This window comes from Salmo salar, chromosome 13, assembly GCF_965601325.2.
Source record: "Salmo salar chromosome 13, fSalSal1, whole genome shotgun sequence".
Classification (NCBI taxonomy): domain Eukaryota; kingdom Metazoa; phylum Chordata; class Actinopteri; order Salmoniformes; family Salmonidae; genus Salmo; species Salmo salar.
The window spans coordinates 43715001-43736339 of record NC_138303.1 but is presented as its reverse complement, the minus strand read 5'-3'; the positions used below and the strand labels follow the sequence as shown (position 1 = coordinate 43736339).

Sequence of the window (21339 nt, the reverse complement as noted above, 5' to 3'; positions counted from 1 at the left end):
ACATAGGTCTATGAGGGCAGATCTATTTTAGAGTTGCCCTCATTGCCCTTTTGTGCCCAGCCAGGTGATGGGTACGAGTAGGGCCCGGGCCCCGCCCGTCCAGACAGGAAAGGGAAATGCTAGGGTGTTTCCTCCCTCACTGTGAATCAAGGTGCTGACAGGCTGCGCACACACACACACACACAAGGAAACAGCTGGATGGACGCACAACACTAGTGTATGCCATCATAAACCAATATTATGAATGATCTTCTATTCATCGTATTGATTTGGTACAGCATGCCTGAACTAGCCTCTCACAGATGTTCGTACGCTTGGGATTTGATTATGGCTTATGGAGAATAGAGCTGCCCAGACTTTGGCGTTATTGGTCGATGCTGACTGAGTGTTGGTGTTCTATTCCACAGGAGCTAATGCTCCACCCCCACCACCTATGGCCCCGCCTTTACCAGGAACTACACCCAACTTCATCCTCAATATGGGCCTATCAGGTAAGAGCTAACACCAGCCTCCAAATACAATGCATTGCACGTCTGGTGCCACTACGGTTCATCTGAACTAAAAAGGAACTTAGGGTGGAGTATAGTATGTGTCGAAAAGATACAAGTCTGATTGTATGATGGTGATGTGCATGATTTTCTATATAATGGCTGTCCTGATATTCTATGTATTAATGTCGGTCTGCAGCTATCAGGATCAAGAAGCCCATCAAGACCAAGTTCCGCCTGCCTATATTCAACTGGACCGCGCTGAAACCCAACCAGATCAACGGCACGGTCTTCAGTGAGATAGATGATGAACGAGTACTAGAGGTGAGTCTACCAGTCCAGGAGAAACCTGACAGTTTCTCTCTTCATTTTGGGCCCGAGTTGTTCCGTGTCATGTCGCGTGGTCAGGAAAATAGGCCCTCAAGGCCCTCCTCCTAACTCATTGTATACGGATAGTTAAACCAGCCCTGTTTTGTTGCAAACAAAACAAAACTATCAAAACAGGTATCTTTCATAGAAGATGTACATGCTTTGAGGTATCACGTTTGACTGAGTGTGTGGTGTGTGTTGTCTGTCTATAGGAGCTGGATGTGGAGAAGTTTGAGGAGCTTTTTAAGACCAAGGCCCAGGGTCCTTTGGTGGACCTGTGTGGCCCCAAGACTAAAGTGTCTCAGAAGGCTGCCAACAAGGTCAGCCTGCTGGACGCTAACCGCTCCAAGAACCTGGCCATCACACTGAGGAAGGCCAACAAGAGCACTGAGGAGATCTGCAAAGCCATACAGAGGTACGTACTGTAACCTATACCTCGCTCTCCACAAATCAAAATGTATTTTTACGTCAACAAATCAGTTGTCAAAGTGCATTACACTAACCCGGCCTGGGCCTTCAAAGAGCAAGCAACAAACAGTGTCCAGGAAAAACTCCCTAGAAGGAAGTAACCTAGAGAGGAACCAGACTCCGAAGGGCCCAACCATGTGGTTCTATGCTGCATCGTTTCCAGTTCTAGCGCTGATGTTTCTAACCTGTCTTCCCCCCTCTGATGCTTTATGCAAGGTCTCCCTACTCAGGTTTGACCTGAAAAGCACTGCCGGTGGACTTATTGGAGTTTCTGATGTTTCTAACCTGTCAGTGTTGCAACCTCTACTATCTGTTTCTCCCTATAGCTTTGATCTGAAGGCCTTGCCGGTGGACTTCGTGGAGTGTCTGATGCGGTTCCTTCCCACAGAGGCAGAGGGGAAGACGATGCGTCAGTACGAGCGGGAGCGGCGACCGCTGGACGCGCTGACGGACGAGGACCGATTCATGCTCTTCTTCTCCAAGATCGAACGGCTCACCCAGAGGATGAACATCATTACCTTCGTAGGGAACTTCACAGACAACGTCAGCATGCTAACCCCGCAGCTCAACGCCATCATCGCAGCGTCCGCGTCCGTCAAGTCTTCACCGAAGTTAAAACGCATGCTAGAGGTAAGGCTTTTCTCTCTTGGATTCCATCATCGGGGATTAAAGTAGTTTGACTTGGATGAGAAGCGTCGTTTCAGTTTTAGCAATCAGTGGTGAGTTTCCCCAAGAGTTTCTTAGCACTAAAATCATCTGTGTCAGTTTCAGGCAATGGTTCTTAGTGCCAACAACTATTTTGGAAAACTCCGTTGTTTTTTTTTCGTGACCCTGGCCACATTTTTATGGCGCCAAGATTGTAATTCTTTGCTTTCTCTACGCTCATAGATCATCTTAGCCCTGGGGAACTACATGAACAGCAGCAAGAGAGGCTCTGTGTATGGCTTCAAGCTACAAAGTCTTGATCTGGTGAGTACTGTACGAAACAAAGTAGAACATTCTAGAGAGCTGCTCTCTGCAAGTCCTCAAGCAGCAGCTCAAGTGTTGACTGTATCTTCATATTAGTTACAAGGGGCTAGGCTTTTTTGAAGATGTACTCCTCCAGAATGAGAAGGGCCTTGGTTGATATGTATTCTGGCCATGTATTCAGTTTAATCTCCATATTAGTTATACAAGGCTACAATTATACACTTGTTTCAAGAGTGATGGCTGATATGCATTCATCTCCTCCCCCAGCTGCTGGACACCAAGTCTACAGACAGGAAGATGACTCTGCTCCACTACATAGCTGTGGTTGTCAAGGAGAAGTATCCAGAGCTGGCTAACTTCTTCAACGAACTACACTTTGTGGACAAAGCTGCTGCAGGTGAGTACACAGCTACATAGACCTCACGAGACAGGACTGGGACTCCTCTTCTGACTGTATGAAGACAGTTCATGTGAAGCACAGTAGAAATGAGGAGGCTTGATATTTGTGTGCCTGCGTGCATCTCTCTCTCTAGTGTCTCTGGAGAATGTGCTGCTGGACGTGCGGGAGCTGGGTAAAGGGATGGATCTGATCAGGAGAGAGTGTAGTCTCCACGACCACTCTGTTCTCAAGGGCTTCCTCCAGACCAGCGACACTCAGCTTGACAAACTGCAGAAGGACGCCAAGACTGCGGAGGTAAACTAAACACATCCTATCAAAATTGCAAACACAATTGTTCAATACTAGTCTGGAAACTTCTAAACGTCTTCCACTACCCTAAAACCACTAATGCAAGCACAGAATTTTTCTTCAGGGAAAATAGCCTTGCTAAAACTACAAAATGGGTCAAAACCAAACAAAACACAACTTAGTGTAACGGCGCAACACCTCTCCCTAGAAGCAGCACAACAAAAGCCAAAAAGCCCAAGATACAACAATGCAGGACAACACTTGACCTCAAACAAAAGGCTTTGTAAAGGTTGGCGATGTTGACAAATGTTGTGTCCCGCCTTTTATACTTCTGTCTCCCCTGTTCATTTTCTAGGAAGCCTTCAACAATGTGGTGAACTATTTTGGGGAGAGTTCCAAGACGACTCCTCCGTCTGTGTTCTTCCCTGTGTTTGTGCGATTCATCAGAGCTTACAAGGTAAGGGAGGACCAAGCAGCACAGTTCTAACACGTATCTTTACCTCTGTACATGTATATAATATGCCACATAGCAAACGTCGTTACAGTAAAGCGAGTGCATATATTTATTATGCATGTGAGATCCCTGTAGGGGATCACACTCTTACCAACTAAGCCACACAGGACCATGTTTAGGTGGAGATTGCTCTCTGTCCTACAGGAGTTAGCCTAACCTTTGGTTAGTCTGGGTGTTGCCCTGCTGCCTCTAAGAGCAGAGCAGAGCTGTCTGTGTGCCACAGGACAGGGTGTGGACTGGAGTCACAGGTCTAATAACAGGATGGGCCAGCTGGGTCTGCCTTCAGAGCCACAGCTGTGGTGTTTAGACTGGGTCCGGTCTCCCGCTTCCTTTCCCCCTGCTTGACCCCCGGACCGAGGGCCCCGCCCTGCCTCTGCTCCCCCCCCCCCCCCCCGGAAGGACAGACGGCCCTGCCACACAGACACCTTCCTGAGATTGTTCTCTACAAGGATGTGTGGATCTGCAGGATCTGTGCGCTTGCATGCGTTTCTGTGTGTGTGAGAGAGAGAGAGAAACAGAGAGGGGAAACAGAGAGAGACATTTACTGTAGCAAATGTATGTTGCTGACTGTTTAGCTACGTGAAGGTGTGTTTTCTCAACACCCAAAACCATTTCTTCTATTGTAAAATAGATATATTTCCATAGCTTGGCTTAGCCAGTGTCTTGATTTGTATCGAATTGATGTCTCATTTCCCTGAGTGGCGTCCATTTTGTGTTCTCCTCCCTACAGGATGCGGTGGTGGACAATGAGCAGAGGAAAAAGCAGGAGGAAGCCATGAGAGAGAAATTACTGGCTCAGGAGGCCAAGCAACACGACCCCAAGGTACAGTACTAGAAGTCTCCCTAGCCTTGACTGACAAGGCCTAAAAAGCCAGGAGGATTATAATAGTCACTAGACTCTAGAGAGTCTAGATGTAGAATGTAGACTAAATTGTGTATAATTATGCTATCAACAGAACCTTATATTTCCTCAATGTATTTCTCACACTTCCAATAAGGAGTTCATGCATTTTGTATGATTGAAATGATCCATGCGCAGCTCAAGCTATTTGGGGGACCTAGGCAGGATTTGATCCTTCCTCCCCTCTCTCCTAGGTCCAGGTAGTGAAGAAGAGGCAGCAGCAACAGGAGCTGATCTCAGAGCTGCGTAAACGCCAGGCTAAGGACCACCGGCCCGTCTACGAGGGGAAGGACGGCACCATCGAGGATATCATCACAGGTGGGCTCGACATGCAGCCACGCAGGCAGCCACGCAGCCCCCAGCCAGGCCCCAGGTCTCCTGGTCCAAGCCCCAGCAGTCCTAGGGGCAGAGGCCGGGGCCAGGCTAAGATCACTGTGGTCCTCAACTGCTCGGCTGGAGGAGCACTCTGTTACGTGGTTCAGACACCACTGCTAGAGGCTATACAGCAGCTAGACACCAGCAGATTCCAGTTCTGAACGTCCCAGAAGTTTGTTTTTGTGGCCTGCTAGTTATCTAGATTAGTACTGTCTCGTTATTACAGAGTAGAGAAGGCATGTAGTCAAGCCATTGGCTGTGCTCCGTGTCCCAATAGATCAAAAATGCCACCGTATCCCGATGCCCTGTTTCGTGGGAGGTGCAAACTCAGGACAGTTTCTAACTTAACTCTCATTAATCAGCATCTACAGTGAAATCTAAATGATTAATGTTAATAATATGCTAATAATGCTTCCTCCCCACTACTGGTCCTTCACAACACTTGCGTCATCTCCGTTACTCTACATACAGTATAGCCCTGTCATCTTGGACATAGCGCGCGTCTCAAATAGCACTTTATTCCCTGTAGTGCACTACTGGTCTTAAGTAGTGCACTACATAGGGAATATGGTGCATTTCAGATGCACCCAAAGACCTTTCGAGGGCTGGAAGACTCACATTAGTGTAGTCTGGTCCTCCAGTACTCCAATACAGCGGGGTGTGGCACAGAGAGAGCTGGTATACTGTATATACAGATATAACAGTTACAGTACAGTTGAAGCAGCTTGAGGAGTGCCAGTGCCGTTCTAGACTGTACCAAGCTGACGGAAGATGGGGGGGTGGGGGGTGTACAACAGTACAGTAACAGTACAGGTTCCTCTGTCTCAGGTGTGACGTTTTCTCCCCTCCTCCCCCCTCAGTGCTGAAGAGCGTCCCCTTCACAGCCCGTACTGCTAAACGAAGCTCACGGTTCTTCTGTGAGGCACAGCTCTGTGACGACTCCAACTGCTAGCCCCTACAGTTCCTCCCCCCTAATGCCAAGGTTGTCCAGAACAGGTGTCCTCTCCTCGTTACCCCGCCCCACTCCCTTGCCTGACCACTCTGCATGCAGCATGACCACCTCGTCACTCCCCAAGATTACTCCTCCCCCCCTTTACTAATTTAGGCCAGTCTGCGGTTTGCTTGAATCCCGGCCTTTGACTCTTATTGGTGGCAAGTGTGTCTTCTGTCTACCTCAAAGGACTTCTACCTGAATTAACAGGATAGAAGTCAGACAGCCAAACCTCTGAATGACTGAACCTGATATTTAGATATTCCTACTGAACCACAGACTAATGTTGCAATGGGAATATATGATTATTTACACTGAACAAAAATATAAAAACGCAACATGCAACAATTTTTCTGAGTCACAGTTCATAAGGAAATCAGTCAGTTGAAATAAATGAATTAGGTCCTAATCTGTAGATGTCACATGACTGGGAATACAGATATGTATCGGTTGGTCACAGATACTGTACCTTAAAAAAAAAAAAAGTGTGGGTGTGGATCATAAAACCAGTCAGTATCTGGTGTGACCACCGTTTGCCTCATGCAGCATGGCACATCTCCTTCACATAGAGTTGATCAGGCTGTTGATTGTGGCCTGTGGAATGTTGTCCCACTCCTCTTCAATGGCTGTGCAAAGTTGCTGGATATTGGCGGGAACTGGAACACGCTGTCGCACACATCGATCCAAAGCATCCCAAACATGCTCAATGGGTGATATGTCTGGTGAGTACGCAGGCCATGGAAGAACTGGGATATTTTCAGCTTCCAGGAATTGTGTGAAGATCCTTGTGACATGGGGGCGGATGAGGTGATGGCAGCGGATGAATGGCACGACAATGGGCCTCAAGATCTCGTCACGGTATCTCTGTGCATTTGTCTAACTTCTGCCTGCCCATACCATAACCCCACGCTGTTCACAACATTGACGTCAGCAAACCTCTCGCCCACACGATGCCATACACGCTGTCTGCCTTCTGCCCGGTACAATTGAAACTGGGATTAATCTGTGAAGAGCACACTTCTCCAGCGTGTCAGCGTACATCGAAGATGAGCATTTGCCCACTGAAGTCGCTTACGATGCCAAACTGCAGTCAAGTCAAGACCCTGGTGAGGATGACGAGCACGCAGATGAGCTTCCCTGAGACAGTTTGTGCAGAAATTCTTCAGTTGTGCAAACCCACAGTTTCGTCTGCTGTCCGGGTGGCTGGTCTCATATGATCCCGCAGGTGAAGAAGCGGGATGTTGAGGTCCTGGGCTGGCATGGTTACATATGGTCTGCAGTTATGAGGCCGATTGGACGTTCTGCCAAATTCTCTAAAACGACATTCTGGTAGAGAAATTAACATGACATTTTCTGGCAACAGCTCTGGTGGACATTCCTGCAGTCAGCATGCCAATTGCACACTCCCTCAAAACATCTGTGGCATTGTGTTGTGACAAAACTGCACATTTTAGTGGCCTTTTATTGCCCCCAGCACAAGGTTCACCTGTGTAATGATCATGCCGTTTAAATCGGCTTCTTGATATGCCACACCTGTCAGGTGGATGGATTATCTTGGCAAATGAGAAATGCTCAATTACAGGGATGTAAACAAATTTGTGCACAAAATATGAGAGAAATACGCTTTTTGTGCGTATGGAACATTTCTGGGATCTTTTATTTCAGCTCATGAAACATGGGACCAACACTTTACATGTTGCGTTTATATTTTTGTTCAGTGTAGTACGAAATATAATCATATAATCAAGTTGCATTTACTGTATCATAATAGCATGAGTATGGAAAGCTACATTATGTATAAGATATCAGTTCTTTCAGGTTTTATACTTTCTGAGATGTATTTAACCAAAAAAAATACAGTATTAAGAAGTTTGGCTATAAAACCGATCTTGTTAACCAAACAATGCATTGTTGTTCCATGAAACTAACTAATGTGGTTGGTTTGGTTTCTCTCTAACCTGGTAACAACCTTTCCTCAACCATCACTCTTTTTTTCCTTCATTCTACCCCTCTGAACAGCTGAACAGAAGATAAATAACAGTATATGCCACTCCTAAACGCTGCAGGGTAAGGAAGGTAGCCTGAAGCCTGGCCTGTCTGCTTTGGCCCTGCTTGTACTGTGGCCCCTCTGTGCTGCTAGCTACACAGTATATGGTGCTGCTACAGTCATGTCAGCTGCTTGAGCCAACCCAGCACTTCAGATTCATTATAACAGCAAGACCTGCTTTACTGTACAGCAGTAAGATATGCTATGCTTTACAACAGTCAGATATGCTTTACTGTAGAACAGTAAGAAACATGCAGCTGAGCCTACATTGCTTTGAAATTTATATAGCGGTTTACAACCCCCTCAGCATTTCAAACAGACCAACTCCCTTTCCCAAAGAGCCAGCAGAAGAGCACATATCCGGTCTCGTTTCCATTTTTATTCATGTATTATATTTAACCTTTATTTAACTAGGCAAGTCAAACAGTATACCTCTCAAGATAAGACTATTTCATCCACCATTCTACTCAGGTCCCTCCATCACCACCTCACTCACCTCTTTCTTCCATGTTGCATGCTGTGTCCAGTGTTCTGTCCATCCACCACTCACCAGTCTGTCACCTGTTGATGTCATGTCTCAACGTCCTGTTTTGCCCTGTTAACTGTGACTTGCGGTGTGCTGAGCAGCTCAATGGTCAACGAGCTCTGTTGAGCACCCTGCACATCCACACAAACACCATCATATTCTGACAAAAGGAGATATATACACTGCTCAAAAAAATAAAGGGAACACTTAAACAACACAATGTAACTCCAAGTCAATCACACTTCTGTGAAATCAAACTGTCCACTTAGGAAGCAACACTGACTGACACATTTCACATGCTGTTGTGCAAATGGAATAGACAACAGGTGGAAATTATAGGCAATTAGCAAGACACCCCCAATAAAGGTGTGGTTCTGCAGGTGGGGACCACAGACCACTTCTCAGTTCCTATGCTTCCTGGCTGATGTTTTGGTCACTTTTGAATGCTGGCGGTGCTTTCACTCTAGTGGTAGCATGAGACGGAGTCTACAACCCACACAAGTGGCTCAGGTAGTGCAGCTCATCCAGGATGGCACATCAATGCGTGCTGTGGCAAGAAGGTTTGCTGTGTCTGTCAGCGTAGTGTCCAGAGCATGGAGGCGCTACCAGGAGACAGGCCAGTACATCAGGAGACGTGGAGGAGGCCGTAGGAGGGCAACAACCCAGCAGCAGGACCGCTACCTCCGCCTTTGTGCAAGGAGGAGCAGGAGAAGCACTGCCAGAGCCCTGCAAAATGACCTCCAGCAGGCCACAAATGTGCATGTGTCTGCTGAAACGGTCAGAAACAGACTCCATGAGGGTGGTATGAGGGCCCGACGTCCACAGGTGGGGGTTGTGCTTACAGCCCAACACCGTGCAGGACGTTTGGTATTTGCCAGAGAACACCAAGATTGGCAAATTCGCCACTGGCACCCTGTGCTCTTCACAGATGAAAGCAGCTTCACACTGAGCACATGTGACAGACATGACAGAGTCTGGAGACGCCGTGGAGAAAGTTCTGCTGCCTGCAACATCCTCCAGCATGACCGGTTTGGCGGTGGGTCAGTCATGGTGTGGGGTGGCATTTCTTTGGGGGGCCGCACAGCCCTCCATGTGCTTGCCAGAGGTAGCCTGACTGCCATTAGGTACCGAGATGAGATCCTCAGACCCCTTGTGAGACCATATGCTGGTGCGGTTGGCCCTGGGTTCCTCCTAATGCAAGACAATGCTAGACCTCATGTGGCTGGAGTGTGTCAGCAGTTCCTGCAAGAGGAAGGCATTGATGCCATGGACTGGCCCGCCCGTTCCCCAGACCTGAATCCAATTGAGCACATCTGGGACATCATGTCTCGCTCCATCCACCAACGCCATGTTGCACCACAGACTGTCCAGGAGTTGGCGGATGCTTTAGTCCAGGTCTGGGAGGAGATCCCTCAGGAGACCATCCGCCACCTCATCAGGAGCATGCCCAGGCATTGTAGGGAGGTCATACAGGCACGTGGAGGCCACACACTACTGAGCCTCATTTTGACTTGTTTTAAGGACATTACATCAAAGTTGGATCAGCCTGTAGTGTGGTTTTCCACTTTAATTTTGAGTGTGACTCCAAATCCAGACCTCCATGGGTTGATAAATTGGATTTCCATTGATTATTTTTGTGTGATTTTGTTGTCAACACATTCAACTATGTAAAGAAAAAAGCATTTAATAAGATTATTTATTTCATTCAGATCTAGGATGTGTTGTTTAAGTGTTCCCTTTATTTTTTTGAGCAGTATATATATATATATATATACACATACATACACACACACACACACACACACACACACACAGAAAAATATACAGAAGCATTGGTAATACTATTTGAACACCATTATAAAGGGCTACATAACACACATTGCAGATAAATATTTAGTGTCTTTAGCATAGTATCTCACAGAGCTCGTTGACTGCCACAACTGTGATATTATTTTAACGTTTGATTATTATTTTGTTCCCTAGTTAGGTTGTTGAGATTGTGATTTATTTGAATAACTATACCCCCATAGCTTTGGATTGACAGATCCATATTTCCCTGTCAGTTTTAAGTTGACAATGCAAGGCTATTGGTTAACGGATATCCACTTTCATTTGGCTACCCATTTGACAACATATAAGTAAAATTGGAAAATGTGAAACATAATTGGCACTCTACTTGCAGAAATATACTGTTAGGATAAGCACTGCAAATAGAAGTTCCTTCATCAACAACCTCAAACATGAGCATGACGCCACTGGAGCAGTTTGACTTCCCTGTTAACCTGAGTGACCCCTCTCTCCCCCTCCCTCACCCACTCACAGATCTCCGCAGCCAGCCTTTCCTGCGGCATGACGCGCTGATCCGGAGCGGCTGGAAGAGACCCTAAACAAACCACTCGTTCCTCCTCATTTACCCCCCATTCCCTTTATAACCTCCCCCCTTCCCCACCTGTGTCCCGGTGGTCTCACCCACCCGAGGCTGCATCTCCCTGCAGATCAGAGACTGAAAGCCGGACCGGACTGAACCAATGGCCCAAGTTTTACGGGGGTATTTATTTATTTATGGAGATCCTATATGGACACGATCTCTCAACAAGCAGGTATAAGCACAGACATCAGGTGGGTTAGCCTACCCCCTCTCCCACTGCAAACACACACCGCATGCACAAAGGCACACACACAGAAAATAGAGGACTACAGCGATTGCCAGTGTTGGCATTAAGAACAGGACTGGGCAGAGAGTCCAAAGAAGAAGAGTATGGTGAGTTGAGCCCTTAAAGGGGTGGCTCGCCTCACACAAGCAGGAAGGAAGGACACTGCAACTGCATAATGTGGACATGGAACCTCAAGTGCCTCCTGCCAAGTGCCTGCCAACGTGGATCTTATTTCCATGAATGTGGATTTCCTCCGTGCAAGTTGAGGATGGGAGACAGTCGGTCGGTTGTATAAAATGACAGCATGTGTTGACTCTACTGCTGGGATTTCCACTTCAAAGAGAACAGGGTTGTTTTCATAAGGCCCCAAAACGAAAGAAAACAGACTGAAACAGGGAGGGACTAGCTGGACTTGACCAATAAGAAACGCTTATTTTTGTTTTCCGTGGCAAAACGCTTTGTGTGCCCTAATGAATATGGCCCAGGGTTTTGCCATCACAGAAGGGCTCTGTCCACAGATTAAAGAACGATTGAAGATTATCGTTAGAGACCTTTAATCTTTGGAGATGTTTCTGTACAAGCTAGCCAAACCAAACTTCCTCTGCTCTCATGTCTTATTTTGAGAACGAATAAGTGCCTTTTTGTTTAGACAGTATTATTTCTGTAACTCAGCTATAATTTGTATCTTTAGATGTTAAATATTTTATTTTTTATTGCATTTGTTTGATAACATTACCTTCAAAAACAAAACTAAAACTAAAAAGAATCATATGCAATGGTTTGGAATCAGAATTCCAGCCTTAATCACTATACAGTATTTAAAGGTTGCTTCTCAGCACTGTAATCTAAATTAGTTTAGGCCAAGTGTCTTTGAAATCATTTGATGAGTGGGTAAAAACATTCCATGTATTTACTTTCTATTACTTTTATCTTTATGACCTACAGTCCAATCACCACTTCAGTCTTACCACTTAGGCCAGGATTCATTCCAATCCGCCTTATAGAGCGGTTGACATTTAGGGCTCTATTCAAAAACTGGATCGCTGGAGCGTTACAGATTGGGGGATAGAAAGGTAATTTCCGACTGAGCCGACATATGCAGCGTTTACAGTGAATGCAGTCGGCGCAAACGCCGGAACTTTGCCTTTAAACTTCAAATCACGCTGAACTTCTGAGACACGGGTTGAATAGAGCCCTTTTGAGGTCAGTCCGATTAAGCCAAGATATCCAGCGTTTCCGTCAATACGGTCATGCATTTGTCGGTAGATAAAGAATGTATTGCTGAGTCTAACCATGTTCTTTATGCTCTCTTCGCATCAAGTTTTAGAATTGTAATGATGAACAATTTCCCCCTTAATAGCCATAAAGCAAGCACAATGATTGTGCACTCAGATTTACAATCTGTGTTTCAATATGGCATTACCACAAAAGGGACAGTGCATATTTACACTACTTACATTGCCTTAATGTTGTATGAGACACTACTTCTATAGCAGATATTTTTTACATGCATTTACATTTGATGTAAAATCAACGAATAGAAGCCTTTTACTTGTGCTTTTCTGTCGTAAGGATGAAATTAAATAGTGCCTGATATTTGATGCGTGTTGTCCAAAAGATGACCCCCCCCCCTTAATAAACAAAATGACAATGTGACTCACAATTGAAAATCTCTGCTGTCTCTCACTCTCGGTCTCCTTTCTCTTGCTCTCTCCCTCTCCTTTCATGCTCGCTCACTCATTTTTCACACCAAATGAAAGTCAGATCCACAATGCATTTCTACTATAAAAATCCATTTAATTTCTGATATCAAAAAGAAATAAAATCATAACTAACCGAAACAGAGCAACAACAATCCATGTGTGGGGTTGTTTTGCTGAAATGTTTGTCAAAATTAAAACCGATTGTTCCTAATTTACATTATTCAAATAAAAATGTAACAGAGCAGAAATGTTATTAAAATCCAAATGATAGTGCATACTGTTAATAAAAGTGATGGTTAAGCTAGAACAGTTTGCTATAGGGTTTGTATATGCGTGTGTGTGTGCGTGTTGTGATTTGCATGCAGTGTAATCTGTAATATAGTATGGCAGTTATGGCTGATCACCTCCAAGCAGCATGTTCAGCAGCGCGTGATTGGCTGAGACTGAGCCTGGACCAATGACAGACAGGCAGGCAGGCAGACAGACAAAACAGGCAGGCAGACAGACAGGGCTGGCTGACAGATGGTTAGACGAACGAGCCGACAGACAGACGAGCCGACAGACGGCTAGCTAGCGTTAGCAGCAAGGCAGAGGGGGAATCAACAGGGGACGCTAATCAGGAGGCTAATAGTCCGAACCTCCCGAGGAATGCACTTACAATGAGCAGAAACCGGAATTATTACATACATTCAAAACAAAAAACACAGCATTGTTGTTATAAATTCCCACTGAAGTACCATAAAAACAACAGGTCTCTCCTGAAAGTATGTTTACTATCACCGACAAAGACAAAAGCATGTTCAGCTTGTTGTTATACAATGGTTTGTTTCAGCAATGGCAGGTATTCACAGAGGCATTCTTGGTGCCAAACTGCCTATTTCCAGGATGAACGTTACAGTTGATACTGGAATAAACAGTCACTGAGCTGGTCCATGAACCCTCTGGGGCCCCAATATGTATCACCGGTCACATCAAGGGCCCCCCCAAAACACATTCGGTGTTACCCCCAAAACATGTCCTCTCGTAACCCAAAGACATCCTCAGTTACTTCCTCGGAATTGTCATCCTGGAATGTCTGCTTCAATACAATCATATTCCTCCAACACATTACACACTCCATTAACCATTGACTTTCACTCATTAACCAAAAATCATCCGTTCATTTCTTCAAGATCAAAACAGAAAAAGGTGGTAAAACATAGTACAGACAGACTGCTATATGTTATTTGATGTTTTGTATTCCTGGGTATATTGTCAAGACACTTTGTTAATAGGGTTATATATATATATATATATATGCGTGTGTAAATATATTTCACTTTTAGTCTGTGCAAGGAGGTAAAAGACAATCACTCAACTGAATGGACATTAGTATGTGTGACGCTGACTAACTGCCATGTGGACTCTGCACCTCCAGCATAGACCAAACCAGCATCAATTGGCATTCGGAACTGACTGAGTATTGAACTTGGACCCCCCCCCCCCCCCCCCCTTTTCTCCACATCTTTCACAAACAACAAGCACTTCTCTGAAATGGAACAATGTTTTTTTCCCCCTATACAATTCATACAAAAATAAAAACTGAAAATTGTTCCACTGCTGTTTGTTTTGCTCTACACCTTTGCACAGAGGTAGTGGCTATATGGATGAAGGGGGGAGGGAGAGTAGCGAGGGAGGATGGAGGTGAGCAACATTTTAAAACGAGAGAGTTGAATGAATAAATCTGTCTACAAAATGGTTCTTCCTTTTTCTGAACAGAGGAATGTTCTTTTTTTTTCTCTTTTTTGTCAAAAGAACAAAATATAATACTGCAATCACATACAAAAGTACTCCTTCATTTTATACAGTGTTCTCGCTTTCTTTTCTGTTTCTGTTGCTTTTCTTTTCTCGATTGGTAAAAAGGCATAAGATCAGCGTTTGTCTCTTTGCGGGCGTGGTCTAAACTTGGCTCGGTCATGCCTGACCTCTGACCCCTAGGCCAGCGGGTCACTCACGTCCTCGTCCTCCCCATCGTCCACCTGTGACAGCAACTCTTTCTTCTCGTCTGTACTAGCTAAAGAGTTGCGGCTGTTGTGGGCTCCCATGTACAGGGTGGCGTACACCGGGTTGGTGAAGTTGGTGGGCTGCAGGGAGGGAACGCAGAAATAATGTTTGGACAAAGAGCATACAAGGGACCTAAATTACGTTTCATTGCCATCCAGTAGTCTAGAGGCAGAGTATCATGGAGTGCAGAAAAAGGTTTTAAATGGTGTCAATGCCAAATTCACTCCTATGAGTTAAGAAGTGCTGCAGTGTTAAAAAACAAGTATCAAAACGACAAACCTGAGTGTTAAAACAAGTGTTACCTATTTAAGATGGGTCACGTGTGAAGATAAGGGAACGTGGGTGTTACCTTGTCTGGATCTAAAGCGAAGTCCGAATCCAGGAGTTCCCCTGCATCATCGTCCGGCTCCCCTTCGTAGATCTTATAGGCTGGGTTTCCTATTTCCACGTTCATGGCCCCGTTGGTCATCCTGTGGTGCTGGAAGCCCTTGGCACTGTGGACACACACAGCGAGTTTGTTTCTTCTCAACACTAACAGTAGCGGAGACGTAGCCACAACACAGGAGCACACGCTGAAAGTACCGAGAGCCTTGAATCAAGCCACTGACAGGAGAGAAATCCAACATGCCACACCAGCTACACGTACAGTACAGGAAAACGCTCCCACACAGTCAAGGCAGCACAGAATCACGGGAAATTGACAAAACAAATGAGCTTTTTTCAAAAGCCATTTGGACACATCCAGCGCCTATCCTGGTGAATGCTGGATTTTCTACAACGCAAATGTTCCACTGCCACAATGCAGGCACAGAAGCATCACTGATAGACACATGTATTTACACACGTAGATAGGGAAAGGTATGGATGGGTAAGGAAGAACCAGTCAATCTATCTGTCAATACACCCCTGCGTCCCTGGGTGGGAAACCCTGTCCTGAACAAGAGAGGAGGCAGGGACAGACAGACCGACTACTACAGCGAGACGAGCAAAATGGAGGACTGTCACTGGGCCGACAGACAAGATGGTGGCTTAGATGAGGCATTGGGGAGATGGAGAAGGGGGAGGATCTGGAGGGGGGGGGGGGCGAGACAGGTGACAGACATGACCCTATTAAGTTACCGAGAACGTCGGGAGCGTTTGCCCGGCCATACAGACCTAGAAAGAGAGAGAAGAGAGCGAGAAGAGAGAGATAAAGAGGGAGCGTGATGGTGGGAGGTACAGATGAAAGGTGGAAAAGAGATTCGAGTTTGTCCAAATGAGTGGGAGCCCTCACACCCAGTCTCAACACAATGGTTGTCTACTTCTGTAGTCACCCCCCCCCCAAAAAAAATGGGGGACGACGACGACTCAGTTAGTAGAACGTACTGGTAGAATCCTCTTGTCATGTCAGTCATTGCAGACCTTAGAGAGCTATTTATAACTTGTCAGAAATGTGCAGATCAACTAGCCCATCCCAGCTAACGTTTATTAAGCTAGGTTTCTTTAGCCCATAGATTTTGTTGTAATATTTGAGTCACTCAAATACCACAAGCATACACATTAGAAATGGAAAAATGTACAGAATTGCTAGAACATTTGCTTAAAAAACACTATATTTTCTCTGCACCTCATGACAAAATGTGTACAATTGCAGGAAATATGCTTTAAAACCTGCAACAACAAACAAAAAAGTATCGGCCAACAAAAGGGTCGTGAACAGTTTGTGTCGTGGTGAACAGTTTGTGTCGTGGTGAACAGTTTGTGTCGTGGTGAACAGTTTGTGTCGTGGTGAACAGTTTGTGTCGTGGTGAACAGTTTGTGTCGTGGTGAACAGTTTGTGTCGTGGTGAACAGTTTGTGTTTTTGAACAGTTTGTGTTTTTGAACAGTTTGTGTCGTGAACAGTTTGTGTTTTTGAACAGTTTGTGTCGTGAACAGTGCTTGTGCCCATAGAAATAGACGTGGAGCGCGGGATGTTCCCCCAATGCTGGAAGGGGGGCCTGAGTGAAAGAGTTTGGGAACACCTGATCTACACTACTCACCCACGCATTCTCCTCTTGTACCACAAGATGGCGCCGACGACCAGCAGCACCAGTAACAACAGCAGCAGCACTGGGATGACTATGGAGGCAGAACCTGCAGAGAGAGCAACACGGACACCAATGAGAACAGAGTATATGCAACCCGTTGGCCAATGAGACGGACAGGTTATAACATGTATTGTGTTAGAATCATGCCTGTAGTTATAACATGTGTTTCACTGACACTAGAGAGACTAAAGTAACGTACTTCCACTGGAGACAGGAGAATCCACCGGCGAGGCAATGACTTCACATCGATACCCACTCCATTCTATAGGACACCTAAATAAATACACGTCACACAGGTTACAGAGAGACGCCTAAATACACGTCACACAGGTTACAGAGAGACGCCTAAATACACGTCACACAGGTTACAGAGAGACGCCTAAATACACGTCACACAGGTTACAGAGAGACGCCTAAATACACGTCACACAGGTTAGAGTGACGCCTAAATACACGTCACACAGGTCACAGAGAGACGCCTAAATACACGTCACACAGGTCACAGAGAGACGCCTAAATACACGTCACACAGGTCACAGAGAGACGCCTAAATACACGTCACACAGGTCACAGAGAGACGCCCTAAATACACGTCACACAGGTCACAGAGAGACGCCCTAAATACACGTCACACAGGTCACAGAGAGACGCCCTAAATACACGTCACACAGGTCACAGAGAGACGCCCTAAATACACGTCACACAGGTCACAGAGAGACGCCCTAAATACACGTCACACAGGTCACAGAGAGACGCCTAAATACACGTCACACAGGTCACAGAGAGACGCCTAAATACACGTCACACAGGTCACAGAGAGACGCCTAAATACACGTCACACAGGTCACAGAGAGACACCTAAATACACGTCACACAGGTCACAGAGAGACGCCTAAATACACGTCACACAGGTCACAGAGAGACGCCTAAATACACGTCACACAGGTTACAGAGAGACGCCTAAATACACGTCACACAGGTTAGAGAGACGCCCTAATACACGTCACACAGGTTACAGAGAGACGCCCTAATACACGTCACACAGGTTACAGAGAGACGCCTAAATACACGTCACACAGGTTACAGAGAGACGCCTAAATACACGTCACACAGGTTACAGAGAGACGCCTAAATACACGTCACACAGGTTACAGAGAGACGCCTAAATACACGTCACACAGGTTACAGAGAGACGCCTAAATACACGTCACACAGGTTACAGAGAGACGCCTAAATACACGTCACACAGGTCACAGAGAGACGCCTAAATACACGTCACACAGGTCACAGAGAGACGCCTAAATACACGTCACACAGGTCACAGAGAGACGCCTAAATACACGTCACACAGGTCACAGAGAGACGCCTAAATACACGTCACACAGGTCACAGAGAGACGCCTAAATACACGTCACACAGGTCACAGAGAGACGCCTAAATACACGTCACACAGGTCACAGAGAGACGCCTAAATACACGTCACACAGGTCACAGAGAGACGCCCTAAATACACGTCACACAGGTCACAGAGAGACGCCCTAAATACACGTCACACAGGTCACAGAGAGACGCCTAAATACACGTCACACAGGTCACAGAGAGACGCCCTAAATACACGTCACACAGGTCACAGAGAGACGCCCTAAATACACGTCACACAGGTCACAGAGAGACGCCTAAATACACGTCACACAGGTCACAGAGAGACGCCTAAATACACGTCACACAGGTCACAGAGAGACGCCTAAATACACGTCACACAGGTCACAGAGAGACGCCTAAATACACGTCACACAGGTCACAGAGAGACGCCTAAATACACGTCACACAGGTCACAGAGAGACGCCTAAATACACGTCACACAGGTCACAGAGAGACGCCTAAATACACGTCACACAGGTCACAGAGAGACGCCTAAATACACGTCACACAGGTTACAGAGAGACGCCTAAATACACGTCACACAGGTTACAGAGAGACGCCTAAATACACGTCACACAGGTTACAGAGAGACGCCTAAATACACGTCACACAGGTTAGAGAGATGCCTAAATACACGTCACACAGGTTACAGAGAGACGCCCTAATACACGTCACACAGGTTACAGAGAGACGCCTAAATACACGTCACACAGGTTACAGAGAGACGCCTAAATACACGTCACACAGGTTACAGAGAGACGCCTAAATACACGTCACACAGGTTACAGAGAGACGCCTAAATACACGTCACACAGGTTACAGAGAGACGCCTAAATACAGGTTACACAGGTTACAGAGAGACGCCTAAATACACGTCACACAGGTTACAGAGAGACGCCTAAATACACGTCACACAGGTTACAGAGAGACGCCTAAATACACGTCACACAGGTTACAGAGAGACGCCTAAATACACGTCACACAGGTTACAGAGAGACGCCTAAATACACGTCACACAGGTTACAGAGAGACGCCTAAATACACGTCACACAGGTTACAGAGAGACGCCTAAATACACGTCACACAGGTTACAGAGAGACGCCTAAATACACGTCACACAGGTTACAGAGACGCCTAAATACACGTCACACAGGTTACAGAGAGACGCCTAAATACACGTCACACAGGTTACAGAGAGACGCCTAAATACACGTCACACAGGTTACAGAGACGCCTAAATACGTGTGTGTGTGTGATCGGGATCGGCCTCTTACTTGCACTGGGGCAGTAGTGTGCGTGGTTCGATAGAGCAGAGTCCATTGGTGCAGAAATCTAGACAGGTGTAGCAGCTGTGATTGGTTTGACCGTTAGGACAGCTGGACAGAGACAGGTACACAGAGACAAGGAGAGAGAGAGAGAGTCAACAAACACTAGACATTTTTTATTTATTTAGGAAAACTCTAATATTAAAATAAAACAAACTGGGACTGAGCAGAATGTGTGTGTAGGTGTGTGTGTGCGCATCTGTGAGCGTGAACGGACTGAACAGTGTGTGTGTGTGCGCGCGTGTGTACGCAGCGTGCACTCCTACCGGCACATGACCTCTCCTGAGGTTTTGGGCAGACACTTGCCGTTGGGTCCGCAGTACTGGCACTTGTCCAGCTCACATAGCTGTCCGTGGAACTGAGGGGGACAGCGACACAGCTTGGTGGCATTGGCCGTCTGCAGACACATCCCCTCATTCTTACAGTAATCCTCACATTTACCTGGGGGGGTGAGAAGCTTACAGTCACACAGTGAATGCTCTCCTTCAGAGCCATTTCTGATTAGGGACTAAGCATTGCATTAAGAAGTGGATTGAAGACCGGTTATTGCTGAATTGCTTCAAAATAAAGAATTAAAAATCAGACGAATGACAGAACCAGATGAAAACCCAGGAACTATAACTTTGGTTACACTGTTATACCAGGCTGATACAAAGCTGAAAAGCTCTACATCCACTTGACTTGGAAGTGGTGCACATGGTTGGGTAAATTAACCTTTTTACTAACCCATTTTAGATTATTCTAGATTATACACTCACTGTATTGACACTGGTCTCCCAGGTACTCAAGCAGACAGTGGCAGATGGGCTGGTTGCCCTGGGATACGGTGCAGTTGCCTCCATTGTGACAGTAGTCCTGACAGGTGTGCAGGTTACACTGGGGCCCCGTGAAGCCCTTCAGACAGCGACATGTAGGGGCCCCTGGAAGAGAGAAGGACAAGGTCAAAAGGTTAAGAAAGACGGGTGTGGACGTTACACTGGAAACAAAAAGGGTCACGCTAAACGAGAACAAAAATATAATGTAGGCTAAATAAACTCCGCACAAAAAAATAAACGTCCTCTCACTGTCAACTGCGTTCATTTTCAGCAAACTTATCATGTGGAAATATTTGTATGAACATAACAAGATTCAACAACTGAGACATAAACTGAACAAGTTCCACAGACATGTGTCTAGCAGAAATGGAATAATGTGTCTCTGAACAAAAGGGGGGGGGGGTCAAAATCAAAAGTAACAGTCAGTATCTGGTGTGGCCACCAGCTGCATTAAGTAATGCAGTGCATCTCCTCCTGGCACCAGATTTGCCAATTCTTGCTGGGAGATTATACCCCACTCTTCCACCAAGGCACCTGCAAGTTCCAGGACATTTCTGTGGGGAATGGCCCTAGCCCTCACCCTCCGATCCAACAGGTCCCAGACATGCTCAATGGGATTGAGATCCGGGCTCTTCGCTGGCCATGGCAGAACACTGACATTCCTTTCTTGCAGGAAATCACGCACAGAACGAACAGTATGGCTGGTGGTAATGTCATGCTGGAGGGTCATGTCAGGATGAGCCTGCAGGAAGGGTACCACTTGAGGGAGGAGGATGTCTTCCCTGTAACGCACAGCGTTGAGATTGCCTGCAATGACAAGCTCAGTCCGATGATGCTGTGACACACCGCCCCAAACCATGACGGACCCTCCACCTCCAAATCGATCCCGCTCCAGAGTACAGGCCTCGGTGTAACGTTCATTCCTTCGACGATAAACGTGAATCCGACCATCACCCCTGGTGAGACAAAACTGA

The 21339-nt window shown here is 46.2% G+C and overlaps 2 protein-coding genes across 7 annotated transcripts in view; one reads left to right on the top strand and one right to left on the bottom strand.

Moving 5' to 3' along the window:
• Positions 1-12653, top strand: part of fmnl3 (formin-like 3) — a 48706-nt gene extending 36053 nt beyond the window's left edge. For 2 of the 5 annotated variants that reach the window (XM_014135900.3, XM_014135896.3), the window contains 12 exons: positions 408-491; positions 688-812; positions 1070-1272; positions 1652-1955; positions 2214-2294; positions 2562-2691; positions 2828-2988; positions 3338-3439; positions 4227-4319; positions 4592-4715; positions 5633-5754; positions 10659-12653. In XM_014135900.3, coding sequence (XP_013991375.1) covers positions 408-491; positions 688-812; positions 1070-1272; positions 1652-1955; positions 2214-2294; positions 2562-2691; positions 2828-2988; positions 3338-3439; positions 4227-4319; positions 4592-4715; positions 5633-5724 — 1499 coding nt within the window. In that variant the 3' untranslated portion in view covers positions 5725-5754; positions 10659-12653. Of the gene's footprint in view, positions 1-407; positions 492-687; positions 813-1069; positions 1273-1651; positions 1956-2213; positions 2295-2561; positions 2692-2827; positions 2989-3337; positions 3440-4226; positions 4320-4591; positions 4716-5632; positions 5769-7782; positions 7831-10658 lie in introns of all 5 variants that reach the window. The other 3 variants (XM_014135899.3, XM_014135897.3, XM_014135898.3) reach the window with 3 other exon arrangements.
• Positions 12654-12766: 113 nt separating this feature from the next.
• The window catches only part of LOC106567057 (low-density lipoprotein receptor-related protein 1), a 138972-nt gene continuing 130399 nt past the window's right edge, over positions 12767-21339 (bottom strand). For both annotated transcript variants that reach the window (XM_014135894.3, XM_014135895.3), the window contains exons 84-90: positions 20309-20470; positions 19817-19991; positions 19500-19601; positions 17003-17076; positions 16756-16849; positions 15086-15230; positions 12767-14816 (exon numbers count right to left, since the gene is read on the bottom strand). In XM_014135894.3, the coding sequence (XP_013991369.1) occupies positions 14667-14816; positions 15086-15230; positions 16756-16849; positions 17003-17076; positions 19500-19601; positions 19817-19991; positions 20309-20470 (902 nt within the window). In that variant the 3' untranslated portion in view covers positions 12767-14666. The remainder of the gene's footprint in view (positions 14817-15085; positions 15231-16755; positions 16850-17002; positions 17077-19499; positions 19602-19816; positions 19992-20308; positions 20471-21339) is intronic.